The sequence below is a fragment of the Camelina sativa genome, chromosome 6, assembly GCF_030686135.1.
Source record: "Camelina sativa cultivar CO46 ecotype springtype chromosome 6, ASM3068613v1".
In the NCBI taxonomy this organism is placed as follows: Eukaryota; Viridiplantae; Streptophyta; class Magnoliopsida; order Brassicales; family Brassicaceae; genus Camelina; species Camelina sativa.
The window spans coordinates 26,294,840-26,314,453 of NC_141885.1; the positions used below are offsets into that span (position 1 = coordinate 26,294,840).

At 34.3% G+C, this 19,614-nt stretch overlaps 2 protein-coding genes, 2 long non-coding RNA genes and 1 pseudogene across 5 annotated transcripts; 4 read left to right on the forward strand and 1 right to left on the reverse strand.

Moving 5' to 3' along the window:
- Positions 1-2,878: 2,878 nt before the first annotated feature.
- On the forward strand, positions 2,879-6,663 carry LOC104699414 (protein neprosin-like). Its single transcript, XM_010414721.2, has 7 exons — positions 2,879-2,995; positions 3,780-3,863; positions 3,977-4,141; positions 4,598-4,768; positions 4,878-4,931; positions 5,880-6,029; positions 6,127-6,663. Exons 1-7 carry the CDS (start codon positions 2,879-2,881, stop codon positions 6,568-6,570), a joined length of 1,185 nt encoding a protein of 394 aa, XP_010413023.1. The 3' UTR covers positions 6,571-6,663.
- Positions 6,664-6,792: 129 nt separating this feature from the next.
- Positions 6,793-8,350, reverse strand: LOC147943014 (uncharacterized). The gene is made up of 2 exons (XR_015559612.1): positions 8,063-8,350; positions 6,793-7,589 (listed from the first exon to the last, which is right to left on the reverse strand). It is a non-coding gene; the product is annotated as an uncharacterized LOC147943014 (long non-coding RNA).
- Positions 8,351-9,438: 1,088 nt separating this feature from the next.
- Positions 9,439-11,315, forward strand: LOC109125277 (uncharacterized). Its single transcript, XR_002032437.2, has 2 exons — positions 9,439-10,273; positions 11,025-11,315. It is a non-coding gene; the product is annotated as an uncharacterized LOC109125277 (long non-coding RNA).
- Positions 11,316-12,606: 1,291 nt separating this feature from the next.
- On the forward strand, positions 12,607-17,719 carry LOC104793218 (protein MEI2-like 2). Of its 2 annotated transcripts, none has more exons than XM_010519534.3 (13): positions 12,607-13,236; positions 13,697-13,747; positions 13,837-13,953; positions 14,053-14,510; positions 14,608-14,766; positions 14,853-14,969; positions 15,107-15,258; positions 15,340-15,428; positions 15,509-16,406; positions 16,496-16,580; positions 16,665-16,733; positions 16,989-17,171; positions 17,279-17,719. In XM_010519534.3, exons 1-13 carry the CDS (start codon positions 13,215-13,217, stop codon positions 17,402-17,404), a joined length of 2,526 nt encoding a protein of 841 aa, XP_010517836.1. In that variant the 5' UTR covers positions 12,607-13,214; the 3' UTR covers positions 17,405-17,719. The 2 variants fall into 2 exon arrangements, with proteins under 2 accessions (XP_010517836.1, XP_010517837.1); XM_010519535.3 differs by having other exon boundaries at positions 12,915-13,061.
- A 41-nt stretch (positions 17,720-17,760) lies between these two features.
- On the forward strand, positions 17,761-18,782 carry LOC104793219 (uncharacterized; annotated as a pseudogene).
- The last annotated feature ends 832 nt before the right edge of the window (positions 18,783-19,614 follow it).

Consider the following 19,614-nt stretch of genomic DNA (forward strand, 5'->3'; position numbering starts at 1 on the left):
ATATCTAAATCTCAAAAGAAGGAGAAAATTAGAAATAGTGAAACCATAGTTAAGAAATCTATACAAAGCATACCAGCTTACAATTTTAAAATTTTGTATGTGCTTACTCTTTCAAGACGAGTTTAATTATGTATCCTAAATCAAATAATATAAAATGCATATATATGTTAGAACCAAGCCAACAGATTTATCATATAAAAAAGTTACTTCTTATATTTCACAATAAAAGTTATTTTGACACATTTCATACAAATTAAAAAAAATATGAAATTATACATGTTTGTTTCTATTTAATAAGTGGTTAATGATTTAAATTCAATGAAAAAGGCTTTAAATTTAGGGATACAAAAAATGTAACATTAAATAGCACAAAAAAGCACATTAAAAATATAGAATAACACCCCCAATTTTTTTATAAAATGACACATTGTTAAACAGAGGAAGTATTAATTAACTATCTCTATTATTCTTTTTCCAGATTATTATGGAAAAATATATAGTTTACAAGAATATGAGACTCTTCAATCTGTTATGGATCATAGTATCCACAAATATTCTTTGTGGTGCTCAATTTTTTTCAGTTTTATTTCTTTTTGTTATATCAAAACTCATTATATTACTATTTATTATATTCTTTTTTATTTAATATTACTATTTTATCCAAATTCTTTACAAAAATATAAAGTTTACCATAATCAACAGTATTATAGCAAAATAAAAATGTAGCATATATCTAATTTATTATGAGTTTTATATATCTATAAATATTCTTTCGCGCTGTATCGCAGATCCAATAATACTTTAGTTTATTTAAAGATTCAAAACTGGAATAAAACTTAATAAGAACAAGGGTAAAAATATATATTCCCTTCTTCAGCCTAAACAGGCAAGTATGGACAAAAGTATTCTATTTTAAAGTTTCACTCGACGAAGTGTCTAATTCTATAAATATCCATTAAACATATGCCCACAAGCTTTTTTATCCAAAAAGAAAAAAACCCAATAAATGGGTCATACCATTTTTCCCAAAAAAAACACTTATTATCACGCAGGGTCTTCTTCGCTCTGCGGACATTTGACGCCACGTCACCTGAGGTGACGCACCACCTCTGTCTATAACTCGAGTTGTACTTTACAAGAGAAGAAGAGAGACTTGTCGTCAAATTGTGATAAAACCCAAGCTAATCATTCATTTTGTCCTCTTCTTTTGCGCCCTCTGTTGATTAAAAATCTAAAGTCAAACCAGCTCAAAACGAGTGTAATTTTTTTTTTAAAACTAAATCCATTTTTGTTATGGTCATAATAAAAAGAGTGATTCCTTTTCATTAGCTAGTAACCTGACGATGATTGAGCGAATTATTATGCGACTAATATTGTAGTTTAATTTATTAAACGACCAATCAGATCCGTAATTACGTAAGCACACATCATATCTATAATTATCTTTATTTTAAGTTTTAAGTTTATGTTGTAGATCAAATCTTAGTATTTAGTTAAGTGAACATGATTAATTACAACGTGGACCAAATTTAGTTTAAGAATTGCAAAAAAAAAAAAAGAACCTTTAGTTTATCTCTTACGTGGATCAAATGTAGTTTGTGATTTTATGTTGCGGAAGACAACGATATTTCTGACAAAATAAATGAAAATATTTGCAAAATAAAAAAGTAACATTATTGCAGATCATGAAGCTAGACATCAAGCAATACAAATAGATCGATATAAAATCTGCCCTTTATACTCTCAGTATTTAACAGACTTCTCCAACCTAGTCACCTATACATTATTGGATTTTGAAAATAAATTATATATATACATCATTGGATTTTGATGGGTAGCTAGATCCGTAAGGTGATGTATATTAGTAAATACTATACTTAATTAAGAGGTACATACATATAAGTATATCATTGTTAACAATGTGATACTTGTAAATTTGAGGATCCTAATTAGATATTAATGTATTTTGGTGGCTAATGAAGTGCTAATTTTCTACTGTGTCCCATATAATTAAAAGCTCCCTACCTAATCCATAGTTCCCATTTAAATGGCCAGAAAATAGTGAATAGAGAGAGAGAGAGAGAGAGAGACGCGTTTCTTTCTATTTTCGAATATGCCAAGACTTTGAGTTTGTCGTCTTTGGTATATTTATGATATGAATGTCACGAATTTCAAAAACCATTCTTTATTTTGTACATAATGCGATCCCACACTGTTTCAGGTCTTCTTCGCATGGATTTCTTGTTTCGTCAACTCAGGAAAAAAAAAAAAAAAAACTCAATGACAGGGAATTATAACTACACAACCAAGAAATGATTCGTTGATTTTCAAGTAGATGTAGTTATTTTCGTTTATTTTGTAAATAGACGTTGCATAGTTTTCCTCAGAACAAAAAAATATTAAAAATTATCTCTACTTGAACCTATACATACATGTCTATTTTTTTGCCCTAAACTGATTGGAGTCTTTTTGTTTAAACTAGGGAATCTGGCGCCCAAATATGGTAAGAGAGAGAGAGAGACCGAGCTTCCTCTTTTACAAAACTTATCTCTTCTCGTTCTCTTTCAGATCTTCTTCTTCTTTTTCAGTCTCTTTCTCAATCTTCTTCTTCCTAATCTCTTTCAGAACCGGATCCAAAGAATGAAGGGGGGAGATATTTGGTGGATGAATCATGCTCATCATCACGCAGACGACGCAGGTAAAAACTCTTTAACATTTTTCAAAAATTTTCATTCTTTATAAAATCTTTTTTCAAGACCAAAAAGTAAACCCAAATATAGCCGCTCATCTTAAAAAAATGAGTTTCTTCCGGCGACTCTTATCTCTTTTTGATTGGCCTTTTTTCTTCCACTCTTACGGATCTGTTAGTCCGAAAACTATGATTCACATTCCTTTCTTTATTTTGCTTCCACCATGGTTTTTGGTGAGACCTTCCTCTTCACTCTCTCATTCCGTTGGTGAACCGAAGAGATCTCTTTACTCTGCTTCCACCATGGTTTTTGGTGAGATCTTACTCTTCTCTCTCTATTTCCGCCAGTCACCTGTAGCACCGGCGAGAAAACCAACCAGATACTGAACGCTTACTCTTTTATTGTCGAGTGATGAACACTTTGCTTGGAGTACTCTCCTCCCATTCGATCCACCGGAATCACCAGATCTGATGGATGTATCCTCTTCATCTTATTATCATGACTGGATTTGGTTGTAGCAGAACCAGAATCTTCAATTCCAGTCATGATGAGTAACGAAGAATCAAAATTGTAATGAATAAAGAGAAGTATACTAAAACAAGCAGCAAGTCTCGCCGAGAATCAGATCAAATAAAGATCAAGGCGCAAACAGAAAATTTAGGGTTTTTTTAATGCTCTCATACCACGTACGTATCTAGAGATCTTAGGTGTATATCCTGTATTAATAATTTATTAATTAGGTATAGGTATAAATACTAGAGAGTGAGAGTCTACTCTAAGCTACGTACATACAGGCCCAATAATATACAATATGAAAACTAACATACATCATATTGGAGAATATCCTAATATCAATATATATATTCTTAGATCTAACATTCCGTCATTGTTGCATTAATCCAAAAAAAAAAAAGCGAAATAAAATAGTTACGTGAAACATTTCTTTTACTAGTTTTTATTTCACACGAAAATCGATATATCCATACCTGATAATAGTTTTATATATCTTTTTCTTTTTTTTTTGCTGATTTTTTTTTTGTGATAAAAATATACTAATATGTTTTATATTTTTGAAATATAATTTTACAGGCTTCAGATGAGTCTCACTATTGCATCGGCATACATGACCAACCGGCTTTTTCCCATCCTCTTCTAAAAAACCACACAATACAGGTTTGTTTATTACGTTTTTAGAAACTTTATATTATTTGTTGTAGTATGTGTTGATTATCATTTATAATTTAATTTCTGTGTTACTTAAAAATTTTAGTTTTTTTTTGTTACAGAAGTCGCTGACTGGAACTAGGGCAAAAAGTGAATGGCCAACATACGAGGCTCACGTCAGCAAAGTGAAGTGCCCCGTAGATACTATACCAGTGCAAATCGTTACCGCTTTGGATCATCGGGCGAAACCCCAAACGGGCACGATTAACCGTAGTTACCAACACGAGGTACGTAAAACGGTTAATTATATACTATTTTACTGTACTAGTTACACGTTTTAAACGGTGTAGATTCAAGAAAATATACGTTTTAGTCCATACTTTTTTCTTTATAGTTTATAATGGTCAAACGAAACTTTATTTCAAAAGTTTCTGTTTCTGGCCTTATCGGCCGAAGGGTTTTCCATATCATGTATGTTAGTTTTCATATTGTATATTACTGGGCCTGTATGCACGTAGCTTAGATTAAAGAATATCCTAATATTTAACTGGGCCGGGCCTGATTTTTTTTCTTATTGAATTTTGGAATCAAGATCAATGTTTTTTTGTTTATCAATGTCTAATCAAGATCAATGATTAGAAGTTTGTTTAGTTTACAAATATTATAAAACAGTAGTAAATGTTTAAGAAATCAGCGGTTTATAACTTTATTAACTGTGGTATCTTTTTGGTTGTAAATAATAGTATGCAACGGTGGCTACAGATCGCCTAGAGAAGCTGTATGGGACCATAGCTACGATCAACGTGTGGGAACCGGTCGTTGAAAACAGTGGCGAGTTGAGTCTTGCCCAAATGTGGATAACTTCGGGAGACTGTGAGACAAAAGATCTCAACACGATTGAAGTCGGCTGGCAGGTTTAGAATAATTTTTTGTTTTTTATTATTATTCTTTTCCTAAACCGCTAATTTAAATCAAATACATGAGGCTAATATAGTAAATAATTTTGTTAATTTAACTATTTAGGTGTGCGAGGTGTTTTACAAGGACAACAAGCCAAGATTGTTCATTTATTGGACGGTACGTCTATTTTACTTTTTTTTTTTTTCTTTTTCACATTTTCAAACATAATATATCCTTATTTTTATTACCAGTAAGTTATTGTCCATAATAATACTATATAGTATATACAGACAGTATACGTTAATGGAGCATTGCTCTTATACTTTTAGGTTAAGAAAACAAGATTATCAACAATATATAGATATTTAAATTGACTGGATTTACTATGAAACCAACTATATCTATAATTCGTCTTGTTTTTTTTTTTTTTTTTTTTTTTTTTTTTTGCAAGAATACAGATTAAAAAATGATTAAGTTTTCTTAGTAACACAGAACTTAGTTCGTAAAAACCTTTCATCAACTGTATTCTATATATATAATAAGTATTCTTAATAACACTGACTTTAATATGCAAAAAAAGTTATAAGCTTCCAATTTATTTTCCAACTATGTTAGAAATAGAAAAATAAGATGCAAAATCAACCCATACTTGAATTTGAATTATTCGTCTTTATTAGAATCCAAAATATAAAAGAAATTTACTCAGTATTTAAAGTAAAAACGACATAATAAAATCTTACTGTTGGTTTTTAAGGTTTTTGTTTCTCTGAAGACACATGTTTTGGTAGATAATATGATAATGATATCATATATGTACACATAAACTTTCTTATAAGCAAAATGCATCACGTACGTAGTTGAATTATTTTAATAAAAAGTACCAACAGTTAAATTTATTATTTGAAAAGAAAACAGAATTGCTCGGCTTACTTTTTGTTATTGGTTGTTGTTGTGAAAAACAACATATTGGACGTTTTAACATGTTGTTGGTTTACGTAAATCCTCTTATGATAGAAATTTAAAACGTCTAATATGTTATTTTTCACATAGAAACATATATCTACAATAACATGGTTTTGGATGATTTTTTTTTTGCATTCTAACAGTAGTATTGATATTTCACAGAGTGACACATACAATACAACCGGAGGCTATAACCTTCACGATCCTGGGTTTGTTCAAACCAGCAGCGAGGTTGTCCTAGGAGGTGCTATTTCTCCTTTATCTAGCATCGGGGGTCGCCGCCAGTTTGAGATAACTATTCTGGTTTGGAAGGTTGGTTTTTCTTTACCTTTTATGTATTTTATAAATTAAAATTCTATTATTATATTATCAGCATTTTTTTAATAATAGAAAATATAAACATTTCCAGGATCCCCGAAGTGGAAACTGGTGGCTGCGTGTAGGCACCGACTTGGCAGGATACTGGCCTAGGGAACTTTTCACCACTTTAGGCGATCATGCAGGGAAAATCGATTGGGGTGGAGAAATCATTGACTCAGAGAGCTTCGGACGACACACGAAGACGCAGATGGGCTCAGGGCGTTTCCCCCAAGAAGGGTTTGGAAACGCGAGCTATTTCAGGAACATACAAGTGGTTGATCACACTTGCAATTTCCAGCCGACCCCTGAGTTGTTTACACATGCAGATACTCCTTATTACGACATCAAGAACTTGCATAGAGATGAGTTGGGAACTCATTTCTTTTTTGGCGGACCAGGATTTGGCCATAGGCATTCAGGGGTCGTATCTCTTAGTTTGAGTCAGTTTTTTCTTTATTTATGTTTTAGTTTTTTCATTATCATTATCATTTAGTTTCTTTTCTTATTTATGTTTGTTCGGTTAAGGCTTTTGTGTAAAAACACTGTTTATACTTATGAACATATTGTAATACAATATCTTATATAACATTTCTGATCTAGTTAGATGAATGGTAGCACAGGTTATTTGTGACTGATCACCCCGAAGAACACTGATTCGATGATGATGATGATGATGGGCGAAGGTTATGATGATCGATAGAGAGAAATAGAGTAAAGAAGATGAATATGGTTTTTGATTCCTTGTATTACCAAAGTGTGCACTAAATAGGTCGTTGTTGCTTCTTCCTATTTAAAATACACCCTCTTTTAATACAACCCTGAATAAATGATTGCAATAGCCTAGATCTCCATTTGTGCTTCATGTGGAACATCAAACTAGCAAAAGTAAGATGCCTCAGGCATTTAACTAGCAACTCCTTTCTGTATCCCTTGGATTCACCAAACTCAATAATACACTTCCATTGAAGCTTGGTAAACAGGTTACATATTTTCTAATCATCATCGAATCAGTGTTCTTCGGGGTCACACTCTCTCTTTGTGATGATGATGATTGGGGGGGGGGGGGGGGACAAATACTCTCTCTTTGTCACACTGAATCTCAGGGTCAATACCAAACATACTTTTAAAATGAGGTTGGTCACTGTAATTGTTGGTAAAGGACTGAAGGGAGCTCGATATTGGTCTGTGAGCGTACGTGTTTTGCAAGGACGATATAGTTAGTCCACATTCAAAACTATCAGTGTCTGTTTCCCACACAACCATGGGATGGCTTCAAGCACAGTACCACAAACTGAGGGTCCTCATGTGTCTCACGAAAACTAGTAGACATCGTGATGATGTAATCACCATCTTCATATCACAAACTAGATCATTACACAACAAGATCACCTTCTGGTGCCTCTTAAACCATTTCAAGTCTTATGCTTTTCCTCGTCTCTTTGATCAAAGTGACATGTTAAAATGTGTTGATGCTCTGGTGTTCTCTTCATGATGAGCAAAAACAAAACATCACTGCCAAAATTCAGAGTGTAAATCAACGATCAACAGCAATGTAACATGACACGCAACTTTGACAAATTTTCGGAGATAAAGCCTTAAAAGTCAAAAACTGATAAATAAATAAAAAAAAATTCATCTAAACGAGAAAACCTTAAACGGTAGCCAAATTCTACAACATAGCTCTATAAAACACACAAAAGGATCTTTTGAGACAAGAGTTTATGAGCACAACAGACATTGCTTTTAAAAGCCAAAGCCTAACATCTTTTAAACCCAACTGAAGTTCTCAAAACCAGATCAAATAAATGCCCCAAAATTAAAGCAGCAGCAACAGAGGATAAATTAGAGAAAATAACTGCACAGATCACAAAATACCCAAAATTTTAATTTCAAATTTCAATAAGAAAACCCCACAAAATAATCAAATCAAAGTTAGTCTTCAGCATACACATATATCAATCTCCTTCTGAGAAAACGTTTCGCACCTTAGCAACAAGAGAGCCACGACCTGAAAGATTAGAGATTTCGAAGACGGGAGAAGCCACGAACTGATGCTTCTTCGTCGGAGATCGATACTTTTTTCGTCGGATTTGACCAAAGAACAGTGGGGGAAGGAAGAGCTTAGTTAGTTAGGTTAAGGTCGAATCCATGGCAAAAATCCGTTTTGGGGGGGCCCATTAGAGTATTTCTGATGTAATTATTTAGTAAAGATAGGGGTATTTTAGTAAATTGCAATTTTCGGCTGAACCTGGTTCATTTGAATTGCATCTTCTAAACTCATCAGAATTGAGGAAAATTCCCGAAAAGAAACATCAAACTCATTTTTATTTGGAAGAAAACTACATGAAACTTTTAATCGTTTTCAGAAAAATACATCAATTAATTTTTTCGTATCAAATAATATCTAAAGTATAAAATGTTGGCAGATCTATATATACGATTTCAAACAAAAAATATTATTCCAATTTTACCCTTTGAAAGTTTTAATTATATTTGTTTAAAATTCAAAATAAATAATAAATTGATAAAAAAACTTTTTTTTTTCTTTCTTTTTGTTTATCTTTTTTAATAATTTTATTTTCTTCCTCTTTCTTTATCTTTTTTTTTAAATAATTTTTTTCCTCCTTGTTTATTTTTTTAAAAACCTTTTTTTCCTCCTTGTTCATCTTTTTTTATATAATTTTTTTTTCTCTTTTTTTTATCTTTTTAAAAAAACTTTTTTTTCTTCCTCCTTATTCATCTTTTTCTATAAACTTTTTTTTCTACCTCCTTGTTCATTTTTTTTAGAAAAACTTTTTTTCTTCCTCCTTGTTTATCTTTTTTTTTAAAAACTTTTTTTTTCTTCTTCCTTGTTCATCTTTCTTTTAGGAAGAAAAAAAAAGTTTTTTTAAAAATGTTTTTTTTATCAATTTATTATTTCTTTTGAATTTTAAACAAATATAATTAAAATTTTCAAAAGGTAAAATTGGAATAATATTTTTTGTTTGAAATCGTATGTATGAATCTGCTAACATTTTATACTTTAAATATTATTTGACACGAAAAAATTAATTGATGTATTTTTCTGGAAACATTAAAAGTTCATGTAGTTTTTTTCCAAATAAAAATGAGTTGGTGTTTTTTTTTAAAATTTTACCGAATTGCAAAGTAACCCCAAAAAGAAGAGAAATCTTACTAAGAAATTGTGTCCGTGAGAGAATTAAAGGTAGAGCATCTGCGAATAAGTTTGTACGTACTACATGTTACTACCTCCAAATTAATTTGGTTTCTCATCGGCAAGTAAATAAAAAGGATCCCCAAATATTTTTATTAATTTTATTGTAGATGACTAAATTCTGTGTTCAATTAAAATCAATTGAACAACACATGCCCTAAGAAGATGTGAACTACATAGAGAAAATAAAACCAACACGATTAAACAAAACCCTCCCAGGCACTATTATCGAGAAGCGTTATTTTTTCAATTCCTCCGACGCTGGTAGAGCTTCAGCTCGCCGGCGTCGGGACCGCTCTTCCATCTCTCGAATCCTTTGCATTTTTTCTCTTTGTTTTCTCTCCTGGTCTTTGCGTGCCCCCAGCTATCCCATGTTTCTTGAATCTTTCTTTCCTCCAACTTTACCCGACGAGCCTGCTTGTGACAGAGCCCGAAGATGGACCCGGTGAACCATCTATCACTTGCCCTGCTCACGCCGTCTTGAAGCTAACAGAAAAGGAATCTCGCGAATCCAAAGTTTACCCAAAGCTTAAATCTGGAAGCTGTCCTAAACCGCCAGCTAGTTCCCCGCCCACGAGAATCGTCAATGACTAACCCCACCGGATTACAAGTCTGCAACGCTTGAGTTGGCAAGGAAGTTGACGGTGGCGGCAAAAACCCTAATCCAGCTCCAGCTGATGGTTCCCCTTAGTGGATTTAGCCCATTAACCTCCCAGTCTCGGCCCATTAGTTCATATGCTACAATTCTAATTTTGCCAAACTGGACCAATGAAAACATGAAGAGGAACGACATTATGATCCTGTCTCCATGAAGCAGTGATTACCGTACACTCTTCAATCCTTCAGCTCCGTCTCTTCCCAAACCAAAACCTCTACAAGCATCTTTTCGCAACATCAAAGGTAGATTTTATGAAAGTAGAGGTGGGAAGAAGAACGACATAAGGTTGGTTTCAAATCCAACTCCTCCCTCTTCTCAACTCAGGTATTAATTTGGGTACCCGCCTAATTTAAAACCTATATTTTTTTTGTTACAGAAAACGGGTTCCAAGCCCAATTTTAAAGATAGATCTCAGGAACCCAATGGGTTTTAACCCATCTTTAACATCCTAGATGTCGTAGATAGGAGAGTTACCTATCAATGTCAGCCAAGCAAACATATTGTTGTAGTTGAACCAACAATAACGGTAACAATAACAAACATTCCTAGTAAACCATCCAGAGCATCTAATGACTATCACACAATGACACAAGTCGATACGAAAAAAAAAAAAAAAAAATTGTGATTTCATACAAAAAATTGTGAGAGGCTGATGGAGTTGCAATTTCAATGGAACTCCGAAACAAAAAAAAAAAAATGATTTGGAGAGCTATTGTTCTAATGTTGTTTGATCTCTTCATCTCATAACTCTGATCTCTATACACTTATCACTGTCTTTGGACAACACGTGTTTGCCCGCAACGAAACCACACAGAAAAAGAGACTATACTTCAAAGTAATATCGAAATAATTAAAGAGAATCAATCACCGAAGCATACAATAGTTTACCGTATATATGATTCTATACTATACATATTATAGTTATCATACCTCAACATTGGTTTACCTGATTATTGGTTTCTTCTACTCGGCATGTTCATGGAAAAATCACGCCAGAGAGAAGAAGTAAGAAGCATTACTGAATTTTAATTCCTTGAAAGAGAGAGAATGAGATTCATCGTTTTTTGAATTTCAGGAAATTTCTCATGTGGTAGAAGATTTGGAGACCATAATTTGGGGTTGAGATGTTAGAGGAGGAGATGATGGTGTTTAAGATACATCTTGCTTCAATGCTTCGTTTCTGTTGAGAATCGTATATATATTTTAAGGGCTAGTAAGTTTGGCTTAAAATTATAATTGGTTGGGGGAGGAGACTGCATGTGTTATCTTCTATATATCTCTTAATTAGCTCATTATTTTTGCCCATTCTTACTATCAAGAAACTGAAAAGCAATAATTAAGAAAGTTCACTTTTTATATTATGAAATCACATACTATAAGAACACATAACTTAAAGCTTAAGTCACCAATTACTTATGAATATAGCTAGTCGTGGCCTCGCGAGTACAACAACAACGTAGAAGATTTCCGATACAGTATCCATTCTTGTAACCCTTCTTCAAACTACAGTCATGGAAGCATGCATGATCATCTAATAAACCTCCACATTTGAAAATGCATGGACCAGATCCGCCCACTGCACATATATACAATTCCACATTAATAATATAATTCTATACATATATTAATATTGCTTTTGAAGTGATCAAAGATAATTGGAAAGTAACCAAAAAAAAAAAAAAAATTAAAAGAAACAACATACCTGATATCGCTAAAACGTTGGAATAAGAAAACGAAATTGTAAAGATTATTACAAGAAAAAGAGTTATAGAGGAGAGATTTTGTGAAGGATTGTTTATCTACTTTTCTACTATTGTATATTTTTTTTTAGTTGGATCTATATATATATATATATATATATATGATAAAGGAGAGATTTTCATTTAGTTTTATTGTCTTTCAAAATGGAGAGAATCCCAAAACTACTATAACTGAATATATCAAAAGTTAATGTTGGAAATCATATTTGATTAATGTGATTATGGATCATGCATTGACTACATATATGATTATTTTTAAATAAATTTGACTACATAATAAATGTGAGCATGTTAGAAGCACAAGTACAGATATTTAGACAGTTTTATATAAATGGATATTTAAGCAATATAATCGATTTTTAAAAAAAATGTAATCTAAAATATTAGTATTTTGTAATCTTACAGTTTAAAGCTTATTTTACCAATATTTTTAATGTTGCCAAATTTGATCAGTTTATGATTTTATAAATGTGTAAGAGAAATAATATGTTCATTCATTCCAGTGCATAAAATGTATAAACATCACTTGAGGCGAGGGGGAGACATGAGCTTTCGTCAAAATAAGTGCTGACGTAATTAGATCAAAATACTAGCGATTATTTGAACTATGTAATTAAGGCCCATATTGTAAATGTTGAGTAAGGCCCATAATATTAATTAATGATCTGATTATTTTAATCAATATAATTTTTTTATTTGTTATGAGGGGGTATTTAAGTATGATTTAATTTTAGTATTAATAAGAACCTTTTTTTTTCTTTGGTATCAGTAGGGTATTATTTAATTTCAGTATTCTTTTAATCAGTATGAATTAATTTCAGTATTAATTTATCTACTCCTTACCAAAAAAAAAAAAGATTTTATCTACTAAACAGATGTATTATTAAAGTTTATGATATATGGTTTTGGAGGAAATATTTGTTCAGTCTCTACTTTTCTTTTTATTGAATATAGATAATTTGTTATAAGTCTTGGGAAAGGTTTTTTTTTATGTATTCGATGAATAAAATTCGTGTAAGAAACATATTGACCAGAGGACATGTTGATAAATTCGTGTAAATATTAGTAACATATTAATATCAGATGTCACAATTGTATATGTTTATTAGGTTTGTGTCAACGGTTAGGCCTCTCTCTCTCTCTCTAAAAACGATTTTTAGAAATCATAGCACTCTAATTAAGTAAAATAACTTAACTTAAATTGTAATTACTTCATAAAATAAATAATTAAATATTAGCCTCTTTTTTTTTTCTCTCTCTTCTCTTCTCTTCTCTCTCTCAGTTTTTGTTTACTGGGGGGGGGGGGGGGGGTTGTGTAATTTCCCGGCAACGGAAGGAGGAGGAGGAAGAGTGTAAGCAATAAATTCCTCTTCTTCTACGAAAACATTTGCCCTCTTTTTTTTTTTTTTTTGCTTCTCCGATTCTTTCCCTTTCTGTTCTTGTTTTGTTCTCCGACTCTTAAAGCTTCTTCTTTTATTTTTATTTTTATTTTTTTCCTCTTGTTAATGGTTTCCTCCATCATCGCAGGTACTACTACTAACTTATTTACTCAATTTCTGCAAAATCGGTTTGATTTTTTTTGTGCGTTATGATTCATATGAAGTTTTTGTATTCCTTTATTTGTTTGATTTCTCCTCGTCATGTAGCTTGATTATGATTGTTCTGGGCTTTTTTAAAGCTTTGATTTTTTAGTTTCTTTCAACAGTTGATGTTTTGTCGCCACAAGCAACAAAAGTTTCTCTTTTTTTTGTTATTGTTGTCTATTCATCAAGTTGACCAACGTAACTGAAGAGATTTCATGGTTTTTTTTGCTTCGATTCTGTTTCTGCTTGTTTATGTCTTGGTTAGGAAAGACAACAGTAGTAGTAGCTTGTGTTATATCATAAGTTCGAGAACTCCTCATGATCTTAGGAAGTAACTGTTCTGTTTTCATGTGAATTGTCATAGGATTCACATATATAGTTGTCTCTGGTTGTTTTGTTTGCAGTTGCAGAAGGCAAAAAGATGGAGCTAGAACCCAAGGAATCACTATCTGCTGGTATCATAAGATTCTTTCTTTGTTTCCTTTTTTTTTTTTGGTTCTTTTATTATTTGATATCTAATTTATTTGGCTATTGTGAAATCTAGACATGCCATCTTTGCTGAGTAGATCATCTGAGACTTTTATTGGAGGCACTAGATATCGTTCTGCAAGTGATCTCAGCATGTTCTCAAGCTCATTGCCTACACTTTTTCATGATAAGCGTATGTCCTAGCTTCTTTTAGTGATTCAGTATGATGGAATCTTGATTTACCTGGATTCACTCCTAATATCTTTTTGTTTTCTTTTTGACAAACTTGCAGTGAATATGACTGATTCAGATAGTTGGCTCTCCTTTGATGATAACTCACCCATTCTGAACAAACTTGCCATAGGAAACTCAGAGAAAGATTCTTTGGAAGATGTTGAACCCGATTCTTTTCTCCCTGAGGATGAGAATGAGCTTCTTCCTGGCCTTATTGATGAGCTTAATTTTACCGGGTTGCCTGATGAACTTGAAGACCTCGAAGAGTGTGATGTATTTTGCACGGGAGGGGGTATGGAATTGGATCTTGAATCCCAAGATAATCATGCTGTTGATGTGTCAGGGTTGCAGATATCTGATCGCGGTGCTGCAAATGCATTTGCTCCTCGTAAACGTGCCAATACGTCTGGCAGAGTTTCAGTAGAACATCCAAACGGTGAACATCCTTCAAGGACATTATTTGTAAGAAATATCAACAGTAGTGTCGAGGATTCTGAGTTAAGCGCCCTTTTTGAGGTAACGTATACTTTTCTTGTCGAATTCTTATTAGTCTCAACTCATTTAATATCGAGGCTAGCTTGCACTTGCTGACGTGATTTCTACTTGTCACCAGCCCTTTGGGGAGATCAGAAGTTTGTACACTGCATGCAAAAGCAGGGGTTTTGTTATGATATCCTACTATGATATTCGAGCTGCTCATGCCGCAATGCGTGCACTACAGAACACACTCTTACGAAAAAGGACGCTGGACATACACTTTTCCATTCCTAAAGTATGGTCTAGGAGAACTATTCTTGCTTTGAAGTCTCAGTTTTTCTTTAGTACTTTTCTAATCATCAGGTTACTACCACATGATAGGAAAATCCGTCAGAGAAGGATATGAATCAAGGAACTCTTGTGATTTTTAATGTGGACACAACAATATCGAATGATGAGCTCCTTCAGCTGTTCGGTGCTTATGGTGAAATAAGAGAGGTAATTTATGTTTCTTAGGCCAACTTGTATTTTTAAATGTGCATATGCTATGTCTTTACGTCTAAGATAGTCTTCTCTTTGTTTGGTATTTAATGTATCAAATCATCCACTGATTGATTCTTTGTTTGTAAATGCAGATTAGAGAGACCCCGAACAGGAGATTCCACAGGTTCATTGAGTACTATGACGTTAGAGATGCAGAGACGGCCCTGAAAGCACTGAACAGAAGCGAGATAGGTGGTAAATGTATAAAGCTCGAACTTAGCCGCCCTGGAGGGGTTCGTCGACTGTGAGTTGCCTGCACTTTGTATATTTTCAAGAACTGAGTATTCTTATATACACACAGTGCACTGAAACTATATGTATGCAGCTCGGTTCCATCACAAAGTCAACAAGATTTGGACAGACACGAAAATTTCTTCAATCAAGTAGGCTCACAAGTTGCTAATTCCCCACCAGGTAATCTCATATTGATCATTTCTTTTTTTACTCCATTGGTTAGCTTGCCTTGTCGGGGATTCATTCAATCTACTTCACAGGTAACTGGCCAATTGGTAGCCCAGTGCAGGGCTCTCCTTCGCATGCCTTTCCAATGCCACATGGTCTAGGAATGGTCAGGCCAGTTAACTCAGATAATATGCCTGGACTTGCTTCAATTCTTCCTGCTCATCCCTCTAGCTTTCATGGGTTTTCACCAGTCAATAATAATGACCAAGGGCTATTGAATCATCCAAACCAAACTATCCTGAACAAGGGTTTGATGCACAACGTTTCCTATGGGCAACCCCATTCATTGCCAGAGCATATAGCAGGGGGGATTTCCAACTCCATGAGGTTTGCTGCTCCACACACCTCAGGATTTGGGACTTCATCTGATCACCGCTATCGCTGGGGAAGCCCTCCTCAGCATATGAATTATCCTGGTTACACTGGAATGTCTTCATCATCATCATTTTCTACTGAACGTCCTTTCCCTGTCAGGAGTGGTCTTCCATTTGCTGAGAGACAAGTTTCATTGCTTGGAAAATACCAGCATCATGTGGGCTCTGCTCCCTCAAGCATTCATTTTAATACCCATATGAATCGCTACCCTGGATCAACAGAGATACCCCTTGGATTTGGTGATATGGGAATCAGCAAAAACTACATCAATGCTCATAGAAAACAAGACTTTGGTGTTAGTCTACCGGGAAACTATAGCGAACGGGAATTCACTGGCTTTGGCATGTCTTCAATGCCTACAGTTCCTTTCGGTGGGAGTAGAGGGTTTCAATCAGTAAGGCCTGAATCTTCTGCTGAGCAGGGTAGGATCCATAACCAGGAGACTCACAATCAGAATCAATTCATAGATGGTGGGAGATATCATATTGACTTAGATAAAATTGGTAGTGGAGATGATATGCGGACTACATTAATCATTAAAAACATCCCAAACAAGTAAGCGTTATATTTTGATCTCAATCTAAGATCTTCTTTAAGGTATACTTTGTTATATGTTTTAACTCTCAAATGCTTTGTTTTATAAGGTATACTTACAAGATGCTGGTGGCTGAAGTTGACGAAAAGCACAAGGGAGACTATGACTTCCTGTGCTTACCTATAGACGTTAAGGTACTATACTGTAAGAGAGTGGACTCATGATGCTTTTGTTTGACCTGAGAACTTACTGACGATCTAGATTTTTCCTGGATACAGAATAAATGCAATATGGGTCACGCTTTTATCAACATGGTGTCTCCATTGCACATCGTTCCCTTCCAACAGGTTTTACCGTTTTTTTTCTTCACTATAAGCATGAGGTTGACCATATAAGAAATGTTTGTATTGTATTTATCAAAAGAGAGTAGCTACAGCTATATATAATACCAAACAGAGGAACCTAGGGTTAATGTATTTACAAAGAGATCCCTAAACTTATATACTTCTACTCTTGTACTCTAATAGACCATATGGTAATTTTCGGTTCAGTGGCTTGAGATTGTTATAGTTAACAGATACTCATAATGTGTGTTTCTGCAGACCTTCAATGGTAAAGTATGGGAGAAATTCAACAGTGGGAAAGCTGCTTCATTGGCATATGCAGAGATCCAAGGGAAGTCTGCTCTTGCTTCATACATGCAGACTCCAAGTCATATGAAGGAAGAAAAGCAATTGTTTCCAGAAGTCTCCCACCATGATGAGGGTCAAGACTCCAATGATCACGTAAGTTATTGGATACAAATCCTCTGTTTCTTGATAAATGGATGCAAAATGCAGTCTCTTTAGAGTCTAAGTCCACCAATTTGAACTTGTATTTATGGATCACACAGGAGCAACTCTTTTCAAGCATTTGGAACATAGCTGTGCCTGATTCAGATTGGTCTTACACAATGGATCTTATCGAGAATCCGAGAGAAAACGGTAACTCCAAGAACGTTGCAGAAGAGTCGTCGTAAAGCCCCACTAGCTGGAAACTCTAACCCACCATCAATGGTAAACTAAGTGTACAGATCTGGCGCAGTTATGGAAGAAACAAATGTACAGTATTAAAGCTTGTTTTTCCCACGGAACAAAGTAACCGGGTTTTAGGGATTACTTCACGCCAAAAAAAAAAAAAAAAAAAAACCCGATCTAAAGACATCCCTATTAGTACATTACGCTTTATTCAGAACTTGTCCTTGTCAGTAATGTGTATATATAACATCCTCTTGCGTGTACATTATCCTTTCCATGTGAAAGACATGATCAGAATTTAGTTGTCCATTACAACAGATTCGTTATATGTCTCTGCCTCAATTCGTTACCATTACAAAACCGTTACACGACTTTATCTCTATGTAGACACCTGTCCATTGTGGATCAATGGCGGATCAGACTCTTCTTCAACCTTTCCAAGCCACCAAACCCACTACCGAAAGCTCAACATCGGAATCAAAATTAAGTATTCTTCTACGGATTTTCACTGTAATTCTCGTTGGAGCAATCTCCTTGTGGGCAAACCATGAGGCTTCAAAAGGTTTCTCCATAAGTATCATCAACGATGCTAAAGATTCTCCTTCCGGTAAAAGATTCGCCCTTTTCTTCGAATCTGATGACACCGCAGTGCGGATTTTGCTTGATACGAGCTAATTTGTAGAGAGGTTTCTCTACGAGGGTGTTCCTCATCGTCTCCGGAAGCCTGTAAACCACGTGACGGTCAGATTCTGTGGAAACAGCAGTGATAAAGTCGACAAGTTTCTGGTAACTTCAGGTGCAAGTCATGGAGAGTATGTGATCAGATTAAGCTCATCGTCTTTAATGGAAAGAAGCAACGCTGTGGAATCTGCATTGCAACGTTCTATGGTTAGGATATGGCTATGGGGAGACGAGTCGGGAGCTTCGCCGGAGCTTGTCGCCGGCATGGTGGAGTATTTGGCCGTGGAGGGACGAAAACGTAGTCATTTTGGTATGTTAGGTGGTGGTCATTGGAAGGATAAGGAGTCTAAGTCTGTGTCTGTGGTTAGCTTCTTGGATTACTGTGAACGACGTAGCGAAGGGTTCATCCGACGGCTGAACCATGGGATGAGACTTAGGTGGAATGATCGGACGGTGGATCTTGCTTCGAGTGGTGCGTGTGATTCACGTAACGATGTGTTGCGTGAGCTTAAGATGGACGACAGTGGGATTGATTATTGAGAGACGAACATGATTGGTTCTCGTATTGTCGTGATGCACACATGGTTTCCACGTCATTATTTATGTGTATATAATTCAACTTCTTTAAAATTTTATCGGAAAATTGATATTTTCTTTCTCTCGAGTGAATACAAGTTTAACAGTGATGAAGTTTACATATGTTTGGTGACTTTGGTCTTGTTGATTAATCATTATTGGAGCAAAATATTGGTGAGTGGAAACTTCTGATTTTGTTAGTACTATCAAATAGACCAAGTTTTTGTCCAACAAGAGAGTTGTACTTGTAAGTTGTAAGAATAGGATTAGGGGGACATAGGGACCTATATATAATATTTTTATGAGCTAGTAATTTGCAGTGTCAGTATCAAAAGGTCATAGTCACACTAATCAAGGTTTAATTTAGTATTGCAGACTAATCAAAGGTTTTGACCTCATCAAATACATTGGATTAGATTTCTTTATGTTAAGTTCAAATATCTTTCGGTTCAAAATTATAAAATTTCTCAAATTAGTCATCTTAAGGAAAATGAAGGCAGAATTACCTAGTCAAATGTTACTCTTTCTGAATGTATGACTAATGCATATTTGGGCTATTTGAGTTGGTTCATGTCGTTCAAGAAGTTTAAATAAAACAAAAAGTAATAAAAGTTTGACCATTGAGTTACAGAGTAGCATATGTTTTCATTCTTGCTAATTTCTCACTTATTAGCAGGCCTAGCTAGCTTTGAGAACATTCCTAAAAAGGTTGAGATTATGCTTCTTTTGGCACACACATTATAGTTTCACTGCAATCAAAATTAGGTTGATGATTAAAATTTTGAGATTAGTCGTATGTTTCCTTATTGGAGTTTGATCTTGTAGTAGAGAGAGTTGTAGCAGAGTTTGATCTTTTAAGCTAAGTCTCATACTCATCTATGTCTAAGCCAACATATATAAACCGGATTTAACCGACTAAATCTGTTAGGGAGAAGAAACCGAAATTTGGTTTTTG